General features: G+C 37.8%; 1 protein-coding gene across 1 annotated transcript in view; it reads left to right on the top strand.

The window, feature by feature from the left end:
- Nucleotides 1–15,000, top strand: part of LOC136841528 (homeobox protein aristaless-like) — a 305,117-nt gene that overhangs the window by 285,172 nt on the left and 4,945 nt on the right. The window contains exon 3 of the mRNA XM_067108484.1: nt 9,565–9,610. Coding sequence (XP_066964585.1) covers nt 9,565–9,610 — 46 coding nt within the window. The remainder of the gene's footprint in view (nt 1–9,564; nt 9,611–15,000) is intronic.

The following is a 15,000-nucleotide window of genomic DNA, read 5'->3' as shown; positions in this document are numbered from 1 at the left end:
AGATTGCATAGAAAAAACATATATATAATCCATCAGTGACAGAACTACGGCAAAAATTTCCTACTAAGCCAAGAGTAAATATGCTTATCCCAAACTATGAAAAATGAAAAATAAGAAATATATCAGATTTTTAAAGGGGGTGAAATTATGAGGCTCTTGAAGACTGTGAATTAAGAAAAATAAATATGGAAATAATAGTACTTCATACGAGGGGCACTACTAAAAAACAAACATGTATACACCCATCAGCGATCCGTTCGTATAAAAAAATTTCCTGCTGGGAGAGTAGAAATGCACATCCCAAATGCCTCAAAACGGACCACATTAGTTAAATGAAATGAAGACTAGTCCCGGTAAATTCTTACGACGTGTGTGGCAAAGGCCGAAGGAAGAATGGAGGGTAATTATCGCCGAATACAACATGATGGCCCGTACGTCATTTCCAGGTTTCGTCATACCGAAGGAAAAGGTAGAATTCATTACGAAACGAAGCAATCCTTCGTAAAAGGAGCGTGTTACGGGTGGGTAGGATCCGACCCCTTGTGGGGGAGTTCCGAATCCTTCCCGGGCGTCGTTTATTTCCTCACAGTTCGAAGAAAGTTATAATTTATGAGGCCTTAATGGCTTTGTAGCGAGGAAAAAGTAATTAGGCAATGCAAAGACTGGACCACAACGAGAGGCAGAGACTTCTCAAAGCTTTACAAGCCTTTGCGATGATATAAGGATAAAGATATACAACAGATAAAAAGTCAAGATATACAATAGATAAAAAGTCAAAGGTAATTAAAAAAATTAATATTAGTATTTTACAAAATCTATTACACACATATATATGTGTATGGATATATATAATGCAGAAATGCACATTAAGACTCATTGATAAATAACTAAAGAATGATTCAAAATTGGTTACAATAAACAATTCATACTATAAAAATAAATGACAACACGTTTTTACAAAATATCTTTAGCATACATAAACACGAAAAAATATCAGCCAAGACCATGGACCTTTCTGTCAAAGAGTAATATCGGGTCCTTGCTGTGCCCAATAGCGCTAAGTACAGGGAGTACCTACGGTACAAGCCGCACAGACGAGTGCCGCGCCAAAGCTATATGTTATCGTCGTTGTCATAGAAGAAGAAGACCAAATTCGAAATGTGGATAATGGTCTTTGATGGTCTTTAGCAAGTTCTGGTTCTGGTCTCCAGTTTGCCACCCACTTCGAAGAGACCACGAGGACTTCAAATGCTAAGGATCTATTCACTCACCTTGCAGGATTCTCTCTCTCACCCCCTCCTCTCTTTTCCAACGGACCTACCGTCTCGTACCAACACCTTCCCCCTCCCCCCAAAAGAAATAAACATAGGAGGCCATATGAATGACAGGAAGGAAGGTCAAGGAGCTGATGGTTGAGGAATTTCCTCCACAGTGACATACGAATCTCTTCTGTGCCTGTGTGTCTGTCTGTCTGTCTCTCATTCCTATGCTGACTGAGATTTGCATAACCTCCCCCAATCCCAATTTTCTCCTGAGGGTTAGGGTGGGGCGTCGTGTGGGGATGTGGTGAGGGGTGGGGGTGGGGTTGTGGGCGTAAGGTAAAGAGAGCAAGAGAAGGAGGAAAAAGAAGAAGAATAAAAAGAAGAGATGATTAGGGTATTTATGACATGGGGTGGAGACGAGAAGAGGAGGGGGTGTGGGTAAGAGGTAAGAGATGATGATGATGAAGGCTCGGAGGTGGAGGGGGAGGGTGTACAGACAAGAGAGGGGAAAGAGTGGAGGGGGGAGGGAGGAGGGGGCGGGTTAAGAGGGGGAGGACTTAAATAGGCTAAGTGATTTATATTTGAGTGGGGGTCATTTTCCTAATCATCCTTATTTGGGCGGAAGGCTACCTACCAACTCCACTTACACGATCCTTATTCATATTTTGCATCTTTATTTACAGGTCTTGGAACGCTTACGCTAATTCTTCGGGATGTTATGTCCTCTACGTTCTAAATTGAAATGAAGTCATACCCTTTTTTAAAATCCACCTTTGGAATACTTATAAAATCACTTGTATTTGGATCTACACATATTTTTATTTTTCTCCGTTTTTTTTTTTTTTTTTTTTGCCTTTCGGTTCATAGACATAAATTTTTTTCCTCGCGAAGACAGTGTGCCAGACTTATGGGGGTAATTAACGGGAGAAACACCCGCTTCTTGCTAATTAAGAGGACCAAATGCTACGGCTTGTCCAGCTGTTACCTGAGATGGGTTCCTTTATTTGCCAAAAAGGAAATAAAAAAAGAAAATTAGCTAAATGTCTCCGGAAAAAAAATTAATAAAAACAAAAAGGTAATTAACCCAACCCAGAGAAAAAATTCAGAAGTTACCTGAAAGACGAAAAATAATTCTTCATCAGTATGAAACTCTCACAAATAATAAATTCATAAAATAGAATGACATAAATAGTTAAATGTCTCCGGAAAAAAAAGCAATAAGTTAAATTGTCATTAATCCCAACGCCGACAAAAAGAAAGTTTCAAAAGTTAAAGTTGAAAAACAATTCTTCATCAGTAAGAGACTGTCCCGACATATAATAAATCCATAAAATAGAATGAATTAATAAATTACTCTCTAGAGCAACAGCCCTCATTAGTGTTCAGAGCCATCGATAACAATCAAGTCTTTAGTCAAAGATGAACGACGATGATTAAGCCTTAGTGCCACAGACGCTGTTCTTGTTGCTCGGCATTTTTTCGCTCTTTATTTGTTTGTCTAAAAGTCTGATCTTGTTGCACTTCGTTAATTCATCTAATGTTTTTGCTTAGTTTGTTCATACCTTTGGAATATAATTTCATTAATATGTTTTATTTTATGTCTATTAGGTTGTCATTACTGCTTCAGTTACAGATGCTACGAATGTTGTTGTTTTGTTCGCTCATGTCTAAAAAGCTGACACGGCAAAGAGGTTTTATTTGTTGTTTTAAATAGCAATGTCATAGCAGTATTGTATTTGTGGTCTAAAAAGTCAACGCCATGGCATTTGTTATGAATTGTGTAAATGAGTCACTTTACTGTTCATTTTCTATTGATGAAAAATATTGTTCATTTTCTATTGACGAAAAAATATTAAATTACAGCTTTCAGTTTATTGCAACGTTGTAACTCTGCTTATTCAAAAATCTCAAACTCTAATGCTATTCTTTCATTTGTCAGCGTAAAAAAAAAAAATCTGTACCGTCTCCTTAGCCCGAAGATCCCACGAGGTTGGGAGAGAGAGGAAGAAACGACCGTAATTATAAGGGTCGTAAAGGGATGTTAGGTAAGCCACAGGCATACTGACGCTACTCACCTATGCGGCCCCGAATATTTCATGCACACGATTATATAAAAGGCAAACCTGAACTTCCGTAGTTTTTGTTAGTATGCATAGAGTCGAGAGCATTGCAGTCAATGGAGAATACTTAATATATATATATATATATATATATATATATATATATATATATATATATATATATATATATATATATATATATATATATATATATATATATATACAGTACATATAATGTGTGTGCATGTGCGTGTGCATTGTCAAAATTTACAACGCAAAAAACATCCATATTCATTCAAAGAAACAGTTTGTGGTTTTCAACGGTCACGTAAAAATGATTCCACTAGAGTTCGTTTCTGTTTTTCTTTTTTTTTTCATTTTGAAAAAGCTAAATGAACCTAGATATATCTTGCAGAAGATGGCGTAACTTACGAAGACATCTGCCGCACGAACTCAAACTTTGCATCCGACATTAATTACTTGAATTTAACCTTTTCCATTTATTAATGAGGATCTGTCAACGCAATGTCTCGGAGAAGACTAAGAGTTTGACATCAGGAAACGTAGCTATGACGACTCGGCAGCCATACTGAGCAGAGGAAAAAGGCGCCTGACCGCCATCTTCTTGAGCTGCTGAACTCTGTATCTCTCTCTCGAAGAGTCACTTTCTCTCGAGGTCAATTAGGACCGACCGAACTCGTTTCGGTACGAGTTAATAACAACCAGGGGGTGGTAACTCCCTTTGACCTCTCGTTACTAAATTATCAACTACCGCATCTTTAGAAGACCTATTTTTTATATCTTTATTTATTAGCTGACGTTAACCTCTCTCGTCTTCGGGCAGAGTATGACATAATTCTTCTCCGGCTGCTTCGCTCCAGAAGTTTACAGCTGTTCCTGACTACAAAACAGAGACAGTGTAAGTTCGCGAAACCGAAACTAAACTTACTAAGCGGCTTGGCGCTTTCAAGAAAACCCCGTAGGCAAGATATAAATTCTTGAAATATATCAAGAAAAATCGCCCGTTTTTTTTTTTTTGTTTAAATTATACTTTTTAAGAGTCACTAGTTCGAGGACACCAGAACGCTCGAAATCACCATTTTGATTGAGAACGCACCTGTTTATGCACATAAATAGACAATAAAGCCAATTAACGCATGATTTGTTTAAACAAGCGCCCTAGAAAACTGACCTCTTTGCAAAACAATATTCAGTTTCAGTAATCATTTTTAACCTCCAAAAAGCAATGATACAAATCAAATAATTTGGCCGGATACCCGTCGCCTTTCAAAATGCATTACAGGAACCGCTCATCTACAAAATCCCAACTAATTCCATTATGTTTGTTAGTGTGAACATCTGTCCATCTTTATGGTAGCCTAAAGACCGAAGGGGGTGGCAACTTGAGCAGCGAAATCTACACTGCTCATAAATAAGAGGGGCGAAAGAGAAAGAAAGCTGGAAAGAAAGAGACCCCACAACGGCGAGGACACCTGCTCTTACAATAATAACCATTTTTCCAAACCTCACGTGACCACTAACTATACTCTTGAGGAGAGAAGGCTTTCCAGATCCGAGAGACGGTGTCAATGACCAGAGAGTTGTCTTGACACCTTGGACGGTCCAGCAAACGAGTGTGTCCCACTCTCGCATCTACTGTAGAGTTCTTCATTTTCGATTTTTCCTTCCATTTCAGCTGCAACAATGGCTGACAACTGCCTCTATTCTTACGAAAAAAAAAGTACTCTCAATCCACAAAGTACTATCTTAGTCCTGGAATAGTTCCTCATTGGACGGGTAGGTATCGTTCACGGCTTGCACTCTGCTGGTCCCGCGTTCGATTCTCCGACCTGCCAATGAAGAATTAGAGTTTATTTCTGGGGATAGAAATTCATTTCTCGTTATAACGTGGTTCGGATTCCACAAAAAAGCTATAGGTCCCGTTGCTAGGTAACCGTTTGGTTCTTGGCCACGTAAAATAAATCTAATCCTTCGGGCCAGCCCTAGGAGAGCTGTTAATCAGCTCAGTGGTCTGGTTAAACTAAGGTATACTTAACTTACAGTAGTCCTGAAATATATCAGAAAAATGAAGACATGAATATTCACTTCATGATTAGACTCAATTTCACACTCGTTATATATTTTATTATTGAAAAAGCGTTTAGCGCTAAGTGGACGATCTCCATTCCTCTTACTTGAAAATCCGTTACTGTTTTTCTTTTTAATCTCTGCTATCTGCCATTCGCCTTCACATAAGAAGGGATCCACCAAACTCACAGAGTATGTTTACATTTGAAATCCAAATATGCATTCCAGATCTAATCCTTAATTTACAGTTTTCCCATCACTGAAGAAAGTTGTACGGGAATCTTTTATTTATAAGTTTTGTTCACGCCAATATTTCATGTTTCAGAAAACCTTGCATGAACCGACGAAGAACAGTGGTCTAATAAGACTCCAATATAAAATGCATTGCTAATCACTGGCTAACAGATGTTTGTTGTAGAATTATGGTAGGTTTGTACTAGCACAGGCTCCTGCTCAGTCAGCCAATCTTGTCTGATAATAGGTAGGCTACCGTATCTATAGCACAGCTTCATAATTCGTTGTGCATATTATTTACAGGCCTGCTTCAGCAGCATGCGCCCGAACAGGCACAAGCCCAAATTCAGTTTACAAAACCAACAATCCCCCGTCCAGCCCACTTCATCTGACCAGGCAACACCACATCGCCCCCCCCCCCCCCCCTCCCATTCTTTTCCTGGCTTCTTCAGCCACTACTTCAACTCTTCATCATCCGCTTACCTACATCACCGCCATCTTCCCCATCTATGCCCATCCTACTATACCCACTTGCCCTTTTACTCTTTCTTCTTACCCGAGCATCTTTTAAGGGGTCCATTAAGGATCTCCAGTAGCTGTGGCTGGAACATGGGCTCGGGAGAAAAAAACCATAATTAACCGTAAGTTCTTCATTACAGCAGCTATGGCAGAAGGAGGAACAGTGTGTGTGCGTGTGTGTATGTGTGTGTGTGTGTGTATACAATGGTCCACATAACTGACTTGGTAATGATGAGGTAATGCTAATCAATATTTTTGTGTACTCGGGGCAATATCTTTAATCTACAATTTCCGATTGTTAAACGCTAATATGTCATATACACATCAATAAGTATACCCCACCAGTCTTCTATCTATTAATTTTCTTCTCGTAAATCATATTTCCTTGATAATATGTCTTTGCCAGGGGAGTTTTACACGTTGCACTATATTTCATGAATATTCATTTCAAGATTTTAATTTTTTTCTGCTAGTTTGTTTGTTATTCAGTTCATCCCAATAGTCTTTATACATTATTTTATATGCATTCTACTGCTCTCGATATAACAGGTAATTTACGAGAATTTTCACAATAAAGTTATTAGCATAAATACATTCTGAACAACGAGAACTGAAAATGATCCCCAAAAATAGCTAAAGAAATATACAGAATAAATAAACTCTTCGTATAAAATGGAATGAGTATAATGGGAGTATTACAAAACGATAAAAAGCACATTACAAAGAAAATTCAACAGTGATTTCGAAAACATTGAAAAAAAAATATCGAGAGAGTATTGACATTTAGGAAAAGCCTATAAAAATTCGTCGGTAAAAGGGTTCATAATATATGTATATATATATATATATATATATATATATATATATATATATATATATATATATATATATATATATATATATATATATATATATATATATATATATATATATATATATATATATATAATGGCAATCAAAAGCTTTCTTCATGCAGTCTAGGTAACAGATAATATAGAAAAGGGAAAGAAGGTGGGGCCTTTCACCCTGCAGATACGACAAAAAGTACGAACAGAACAAAATAAGTAATGTAAACCGTGAAAAATTACTGTGTTCCTTATAAGAGCGTACAGATACTTTCTCGTCCATCCTGGATACGTAATGACGCAACCTAAAATTCAAGGAAAGAGTCCAAGATGGCCTTTCCACACCTCTTCCCACATACCTTACCTAGAGGAAATCAGTCATCCTCTTTGGATTGTACGGTTCAGCAAATGTTTCTTTCCGTTCACCGCCGAGCCTTGGAATTATCTTTCTTGTCCTGTTTTTCTCTGACTCTTAATTATATAATCTTATCCTTTACGAGGCTGAAAGGTCTATCGCTTCTTCCTGTTCTTCTGGTTGCCCTCGGGCCTGGGCTAGAAAATGGCATTAGGGTGTTCGACCCATTGATTATCTCAAAATATTCAAATGTAAAAAAACTATTAAAAGTAAAACAATTATTACAACCTAAAAAAAAAATGAACAGAGACCCCATCACATTAAGTAAATCATCTAAGTTCTTTTGATTTGCTAATTGTTTCATCAGCTCACGACCATAAGATATAAAAAATATTCCCAAGACTCACAAATAAAAATGTTATTAATTGGAAACCTTTGTATGCATGAAAATAATACATAAAAAGCATAATGACAAACGAACGACCAAGAATCCGAAAAATTATGGTAGCTACTAAATCTCAAAAAGAAAAAAATTCGAATGAATGAAATCAACGAGAAAATCACGAGTTACTAAATTCACCCTACAAAAAAATTATGAATAATGGGGCGCTTCCGAATTAGAAAAAAATCGAGATGAAAGACAGAAACGCTGGAGGAAAAAAAATAAAAAACAACAAAAGAAACAAATCAGCATCCGGAAAATTACGACAGGTAGTAGTTAATTATGCATGAAAAGCCCTAAACAAATTAATGTCGGTCTGTCATCTAATTGCCGGGGAAGAAACGGAGGGGGCCAATTTTAAACATGTAATCATTGGTCATTATGAATGTATAAATTTCTTGCAAACCGCATAATGTAAACAGAAGCCCCCGCCGCCCCGCCCTCCCCCCTAACGGCTCATCCCCTCCCACCGAAACCCACCACCAACCGGGCCTTCGTGGGAGGGGCGAGGGGTCCTCCTCCCCTTCCCCCCTTCTTCCATTTTGCCTAACAAGACAATAACATTTTCTCTTAATTGTCAGGCAGACCTCATAAATTTTGAGCTGCGGCTCGAGAAAAGGGGAGGGTTAGCCTGCCCGCCCGCCCGAGAGAGAGAGAGAGAGAGAGAGAGAGAGAGAGAGAGAGAGAGAGAGAGAGAGAGAGCCAGCCTGCAAAGTAGATGAAGATAAGGAGAAACGAGGTCAGAGAACCTAATTAAGACATGAAACGTACAGTGATTTCAACAGTAAAGTCCGGACGACTATTACTACTACTACTATTAATAATAATAATAATAATGATGATGATGATGGTGATGACGATGATGATAAAAACGTCAGAAGAAGGAATTGAACTGAAAATAGACAGCACAAAAGTTAAACATACAAGTACATAAACAATCACCACAAAAACGAAAAATCCTCAAGGCCACTGTTACTGATATGACGCACATCAGTTTCCTTCCTGGCAAATCTCTACTTCTCTCAAAGCAAGATGAATAAAAACGCTAAATGCACAAAACTTACTCTTTCGTTATCACACAATTTCCAAGTGGCACAAAGGTAGCAGGCTTTCTGAATAGTAAGTAGAGAGGAAATGACTGACTGGAATATATTTTGGCGTTGCAATAGTTTCTGACGCGAATGATGTACATAAAATACAAGTGGATAATGGGGGAAAAATGACGGTGTACGCCCAAGTGCGTTGTTACATTTCTTGTAGTTACTGATATAATTTTCTCTTTGTTTACTTACTTCTAATTCTCTTCTTTCTGTCATTTCCATCTTTTTATGTGGCCATTCCATTTTGTTAATGCTTGCTATGAAAGTTAAGGCCATCTGTCCTTAGCTTAATAATAATAATAATAATAATAATAATAATAATAATAATAATAATAATAATAATAATAACACAGGAGGTGAATGTGGTTTCATGTCTTACCATTAAAATATTACACGAATCTTCCTCGTCAAGAGGCAGGTACATCGTCATTTCAGAAGTGAAGATCAAAAAAGGGGGCGGGGTGGGGGATATTATAATTTGAGGGCAGTAACAGAGACGCACCACCAAGAAGAATCGAAAAATTATGTTAATGAAATTGTTATTCAGTGTAAAAATATTTCTGCCATTACATTGTTTTAAATTAAATGTAAATTAAATAAACTTGAACATATCTAAAAAGAATAGAGTTATGATTCAATAAATTGATTTCTCTTTACAGGGAGGAGCTAGCTATGAAGATTGGATTGACGGAAGCCAGAATACAGGTAGGTCGGAGAAATTGCCTTTCCTGACGTGGGGACAATTCCACGTCATAAGTGAATTTAAAAATTGCAAAATTACACCGCTACTTTTGCTTCCCAAACTGCAACAACAACAGTAGTAATAATGCAATTAACAATACCTCGGGGGCATTTCCCCCCAACCGAAATGTTAATTGTAAACGAATTTGTCCAACTGCTTTGTAAATGCGGACTTTACGTAATCACATCAAAAAAATATAAAACGGACGGCAACCGGATGGGGAACACACAAAAGACACGAAAATTACACACTTTAAAAAAAGTCTTTCCTAGAAAAACCCCAATGCCTTCAAGATGGAGTCCGGAGTGACGTCACAATTAAAAACATCGGACGTTAATTGCATGATTTCAACTAATATCCCCAACATGAGAGGGTTAATTACCCTCGAATCAAGGAATTAGAGGGATGATGAAGTCGAATTTCCTCTGTTGTAGTGTATATATGCCACGGCGAGGGGACTTTCCCCTCTTCGCCCCTCCCCCGCTCTTCCCCTACTCGAGGATTCTATAATTAAAAGAAGAGTACACGAGAACGCGGACATTGTGCTCTGGAAATCAGAACTGTTGACCTAACAGCGGAAAAAAAAACTATGTTCGCATGAAACGTATGATAACCAAATACGGACATAAGTAAATCGAATAAATGTATAGAAAACAGCTGGTATGTGCGTAAATTATATACTGATATGTACACTTATTTATCAGAAAAATAAGAAATTTAAATTAATAAATGATTAGGAAAGATACGTGAAATAAACATATAAACAAATAAGGGTGAAATCATTCATAGTTTTATTAGTATGAATACTGTTCTGTGTGGCGCTGAAAACGTATGACGTCAAAATTGCAGGTACTCCTTCAAAAAAGTTGCCTTCAATTAGTGAATGAAATAATGCACAGTTCATGTCTTTTTGTGCACTTTCTTGAATTAATAACTAATCTGCATTTTCTTTAATTAAGAACTTTTCGGTACAGCTTGTAGAAAAATTGGCAAGATATATTGCAGGATTTATACAATGTTTCATATACATGAATAAATTGAAGGTTTTATAGCTTGCCAATTTTTCCACAAGCTGTACCGAACAGTTCTGAGTGTCTGACGCCCAGTCAACAACGAACAAGCAAGATTCAGCTTGCAAGCACCAATGTAGCAAAGCAACTGTTTGCAGAAGTCGACCAATGTAGCAAAGTAACTGTTTGCAGAAGTCGCATTCAGCATTCTAAATGGCATTCTTTTTCATCCTTTGAATAAACACGTTAGGCTACTCGCCTTTTTCAACCAATCCATAACAGTCCTACGCAGCCCCAATAAAAAGAGGGGTGCTATTGGACCAAGCCTGTATAGGCAGAGTTTCTAGGTTTCATCCAAGCCTAGGATAGGTGCTAAGCATTCCCAAGGATGGTTCTAGTTCTACACCAGCCATAAAAAAAAACCTTCCCTTCAAACAGGACTGGTGGTATTTTTATTTTTTTTTACCACGTTTAGTAATAGGTTTCAACACCCATGGATAGTTAACCACTGATAAGAGACAGATTTCACCCCAACCAAATTATAAATTACAGCCAAACCAGGTGTAGGTTTTACCTTAGCCAACAAGAACGTCGTTCTGACCATAGCAGGGGATTAAGATTTATTCCTACCGTAGGTTAATTTACCTTAACTCAAGCATTAATAATTTTTCTCTATCACTTTGTTCCCATTTCAGACGCTATAAGAAATGTGTACTTAAAATTGATAATTTCATGCTAATCTTTCAACAATTAATATTCGCTACCAAGTCAACTTCATATCTGAATAAACGTTTTACGTTTATTAACAATCAACCTGAATGTCCGACCTTATTAAAAAAAATCAAGTAAAAAGTGCGCCGAAGTTTCTTCGGCGCAATCATGTTTTCTGTACACCGTATAATCAACGACACCGACAACAGATCTATCTTTCGGTGGTCTCGGTATAATGACGTATGAGCCGCGGCCCATGAAACTTTAACCACGACCCAATAGTAGCCTATCACATATCGTTGCCGGAAGTACGATCATGGCTAACTTTAACCTTAAATAAAATAAAAACTACTGAGTCTAGAGGGATGCAAGTTGGTATGTTTGATGATTAGAGGGTGAATGATCAACATACCAATTTGCAGCCCTCTAGCCTCAGCAGTTTTTAAGATTTGAGGGCGGACAGACAAAGCCGGCACAATGGTTTTCTTTTACAGAAAACTAAAAGGGTTATTATTACAAGCATTTGTAATAGTAGCAACATAAAACTGAGAATAAAACAATACAGCAACGGATATATAACACTAACGACAATCAGGAATTTCAAGACACACGCGAAGGAAAAATCCGTAATGACAGTGCAAAAAACAGTAATGATGGTAATGACAATAACACTAACGAGCATATAATAACAAGCAACAGCTAACAACGCCGGCAACAGAAACTGTTGCAGCTAAAACTCGGTCCCACCTATTTCTATGAGTTGGTAGTTGTTATAGTCGTAAATCCTTCTCTCGTGTTACATTATCGTGCAATTTGAGACTCGTAAAACGTCTGAACCTGTGTATTTGCTTCTAAATAAATCAGGCTCCTGAAATTTCCATTTGTCTTTTATCTCCCGAGCTTAGGCTCTGCATGATTTATGACCCGGCACAAATGGAAAGAGTATAAATAATTTACCGGGAGAGATATACAAGGCGATAAGGGAATATTCCAGCGGAGGCATTTCATATTCTGTAAATGGTTAAAGTGCGTGTTTATATAACGACAGCAAGTGTATAGTCTATATATATATATATATATATATATATATATATATATATATATATATATATATATATATATATATATATATATATATATATATATATATATATATATATATATATATATCAGAGATATATTTTCGCATCATCCACAAGACGTTGAAAATCAAGCAAGGGTTTATTTTTGTCTTTTAAACTTATCGTGTTTGCAGCCATTTCGTTCATCGCTGGCTACTCTGCCTATCTTCAAGGCTTTATAATATAGCAGCTGGTGATTCACAAAAAATTTCTCAATGCGGTCTATCAATGGCATCCAGTTTGATATGATTGTTTCGGAGGTCGAGAGATGGTACCCTGAAGCCTTTTGCAATATTCGGTGATCTTGAGATTTGCGTATCTGCAGTCCGAGGGTAAAATTTCTCCTGTTGCCCGTGGGTGAGATTGGTCTGAGTATGGACCCGATAACGCTGCTAATTCTGAGATCATAATCACTCTGTTCAAAGATTAAACTCTTGGGGTAAAAAGATAATCGCTATGTTTTAGGGTATGCGTAAGGGCACACAGCACTTTCTACCTCCGTTTTGCCGAACTTTACAACCGTAAACCCAGCAAAAGGGCTCTATCACTTCCTAACAGGTCTGGCCCCCTTCGATTTTATTTTTTTTTTTTTTTTTTACTAAAGGTGGGCCGCTAAACTGGTTTTATTTTAAGTATAGCGGCCATACACTATTAAACTTATCAATCTCTAAATTCTCAGATTTATGTTAAATGGAGCCTCAGATCTGATTTAAGGGAATGAAATAAAGAAATTGTCCACCAATGCCAGGACTCTAACCCAGGGCCAGGTAGGGCAGCAGCCCACCGGTAATCCACCACGCTACGCCATCACGAAGGTGTTATTGGGATGGATAATTCCTACTCTTCGACACGACCCTCTCCCTCCCTCCATAGTAAACTCAAATTCTCAAAGCCTTTCCTACATCTCGCCCTGTTTATCCCATCCCCTGACTGCTCACCTCGCCATCCTTACCCCGCCCATTGACCAAATCCCAAGTATCGTCCCAAGAGGATGATCGTCCCTGTGCCAAATTTCCTTCCCCCTCTCCTATCTTAAATCCAGGGCACATGTCTCTTCATTATTACAGTCATTTCGCTTTAATAACACTGAATCAAAACGTCGACGGCTGATGGTTTCCGACGCTTACTTTGTATCATTACGTCATAAGGGTTTCAATTGGAGAGACCCGAATTAAGTCGCAGTAATATACAAGTACTCGGTATAACGTTTTCTGTGAGAAAGACTGAGATTCATGTAAAATGTTAAAAAGCTACAAATAAAAAAATTTTGTTTTGAGTTTTCTGAAAAAAAGAAGAAAAGAAAACTATTATGCCAGTTTTGTCTGTCCGTCCACACTTTAGCCTCAGTAGCTTTCATTTGATTTAAGGTTAAAGTTAACCATAATCGTGCATCTGGGAAATATATAGGACAGGCCACCACCGGCCCGTGGTGAAATTTTCATGGGCCGCGGCTCATAGCCTACTGCATTATACCGACACCACCGAAAGATAGATCTATTTTCGGTGGCCTTGATTATACGCTGTAGCGGCTGTACAGAAAACTCGATTGCGCCGAATTTTCTATGGAGCATTTTTTACCTTTTTTTTTTACAGAAACAGAGAATCATGATAAGTAATGATATATGTAGTCAAAAAACGTACGAGAGAGAGAGAGAGAGAGAGAGAGAGAGAGAGAGAGAGAGAGAGAGAGAGAGAGACTGGATGACTGAAAACTATGCCGAGTAAAGGAAAATACCCAACAAAAAGTCTTTGAGGGAGTACCAAATATCAATGTCATGTCCTTCAAAGGTGCAAATGTCATTTAACACAGCATCAAGGAAGTTCCTACACTTGTATATAAGAGAGAAGCTCTTCGCTGGGCGAGTCGGTAGAGCTGTGGACTAGCACTCTCTAGGCCCGAGTTCGAGTCTCCGGCCGTTGATGAAGAGTTAGAGGAATTTATTTCTGTTGATAGAAATTCATTTCTCACTATAATGAGGTTCGGATTCCACAATAAGCTGTAGGTCCCGTTGCTAAGAAACCAACTGATTCTTAGCCACGTAAAATAAGTCTAATCCTTCGTGCCAGCCCTAGGAGAACTGTTAATCAGCTCAGTGGTCTGTTAAAACTAAGGTATACTTAACTTACATGCAGAAAGATGATTATTTATTCCCACACCAATATCCAGACTACACCTAACCTGAGATCAAGACAGTCGAGAGTCCCTAAGGTCATTACATAATTATTATCATTATAACTACTATAACCAACTCACATACAGAAACATAATAAAAGAAATGATCAGATGCACAAAAGAGAAACACGGGAATAGAAGTATAAGTTAATACAGATGGAAATGCCATATAAAAAATATATATAATGTGCGACAGAATATTAATGAGATATAATGATGGCAACAATTTGATTTCATCATACAACAGGTCTTCCTACAAATCAGGTTGACGCTGATAATGATGTTGACGACACTGGATGTACATTGATGGTCCGAGTTAACTGGTGAGGACCGAAAAT

The sequence above is a fragment of the Macrobrachium rosenbergii genome, chromosome 9 (genome assembly GCF_040412425.1).
Source record: "Macrobrachium rosenbergii isolate ZJJX-2024 chromosome 9, ASM4041242v1, whole genome shotgun sequence".
Classification (NCBI taxonomy): Eukaryota; Metazoa; Arthropoda; class Malacostraca; order Decapoda; family Palaemonidae; genus Macrobrachium; species Macrobrachium rosenbergii.
Note: the sequence above shows the minus strand (reverse complement) of the source record. Positions and strands in the feature narration are given on the sequence as shown.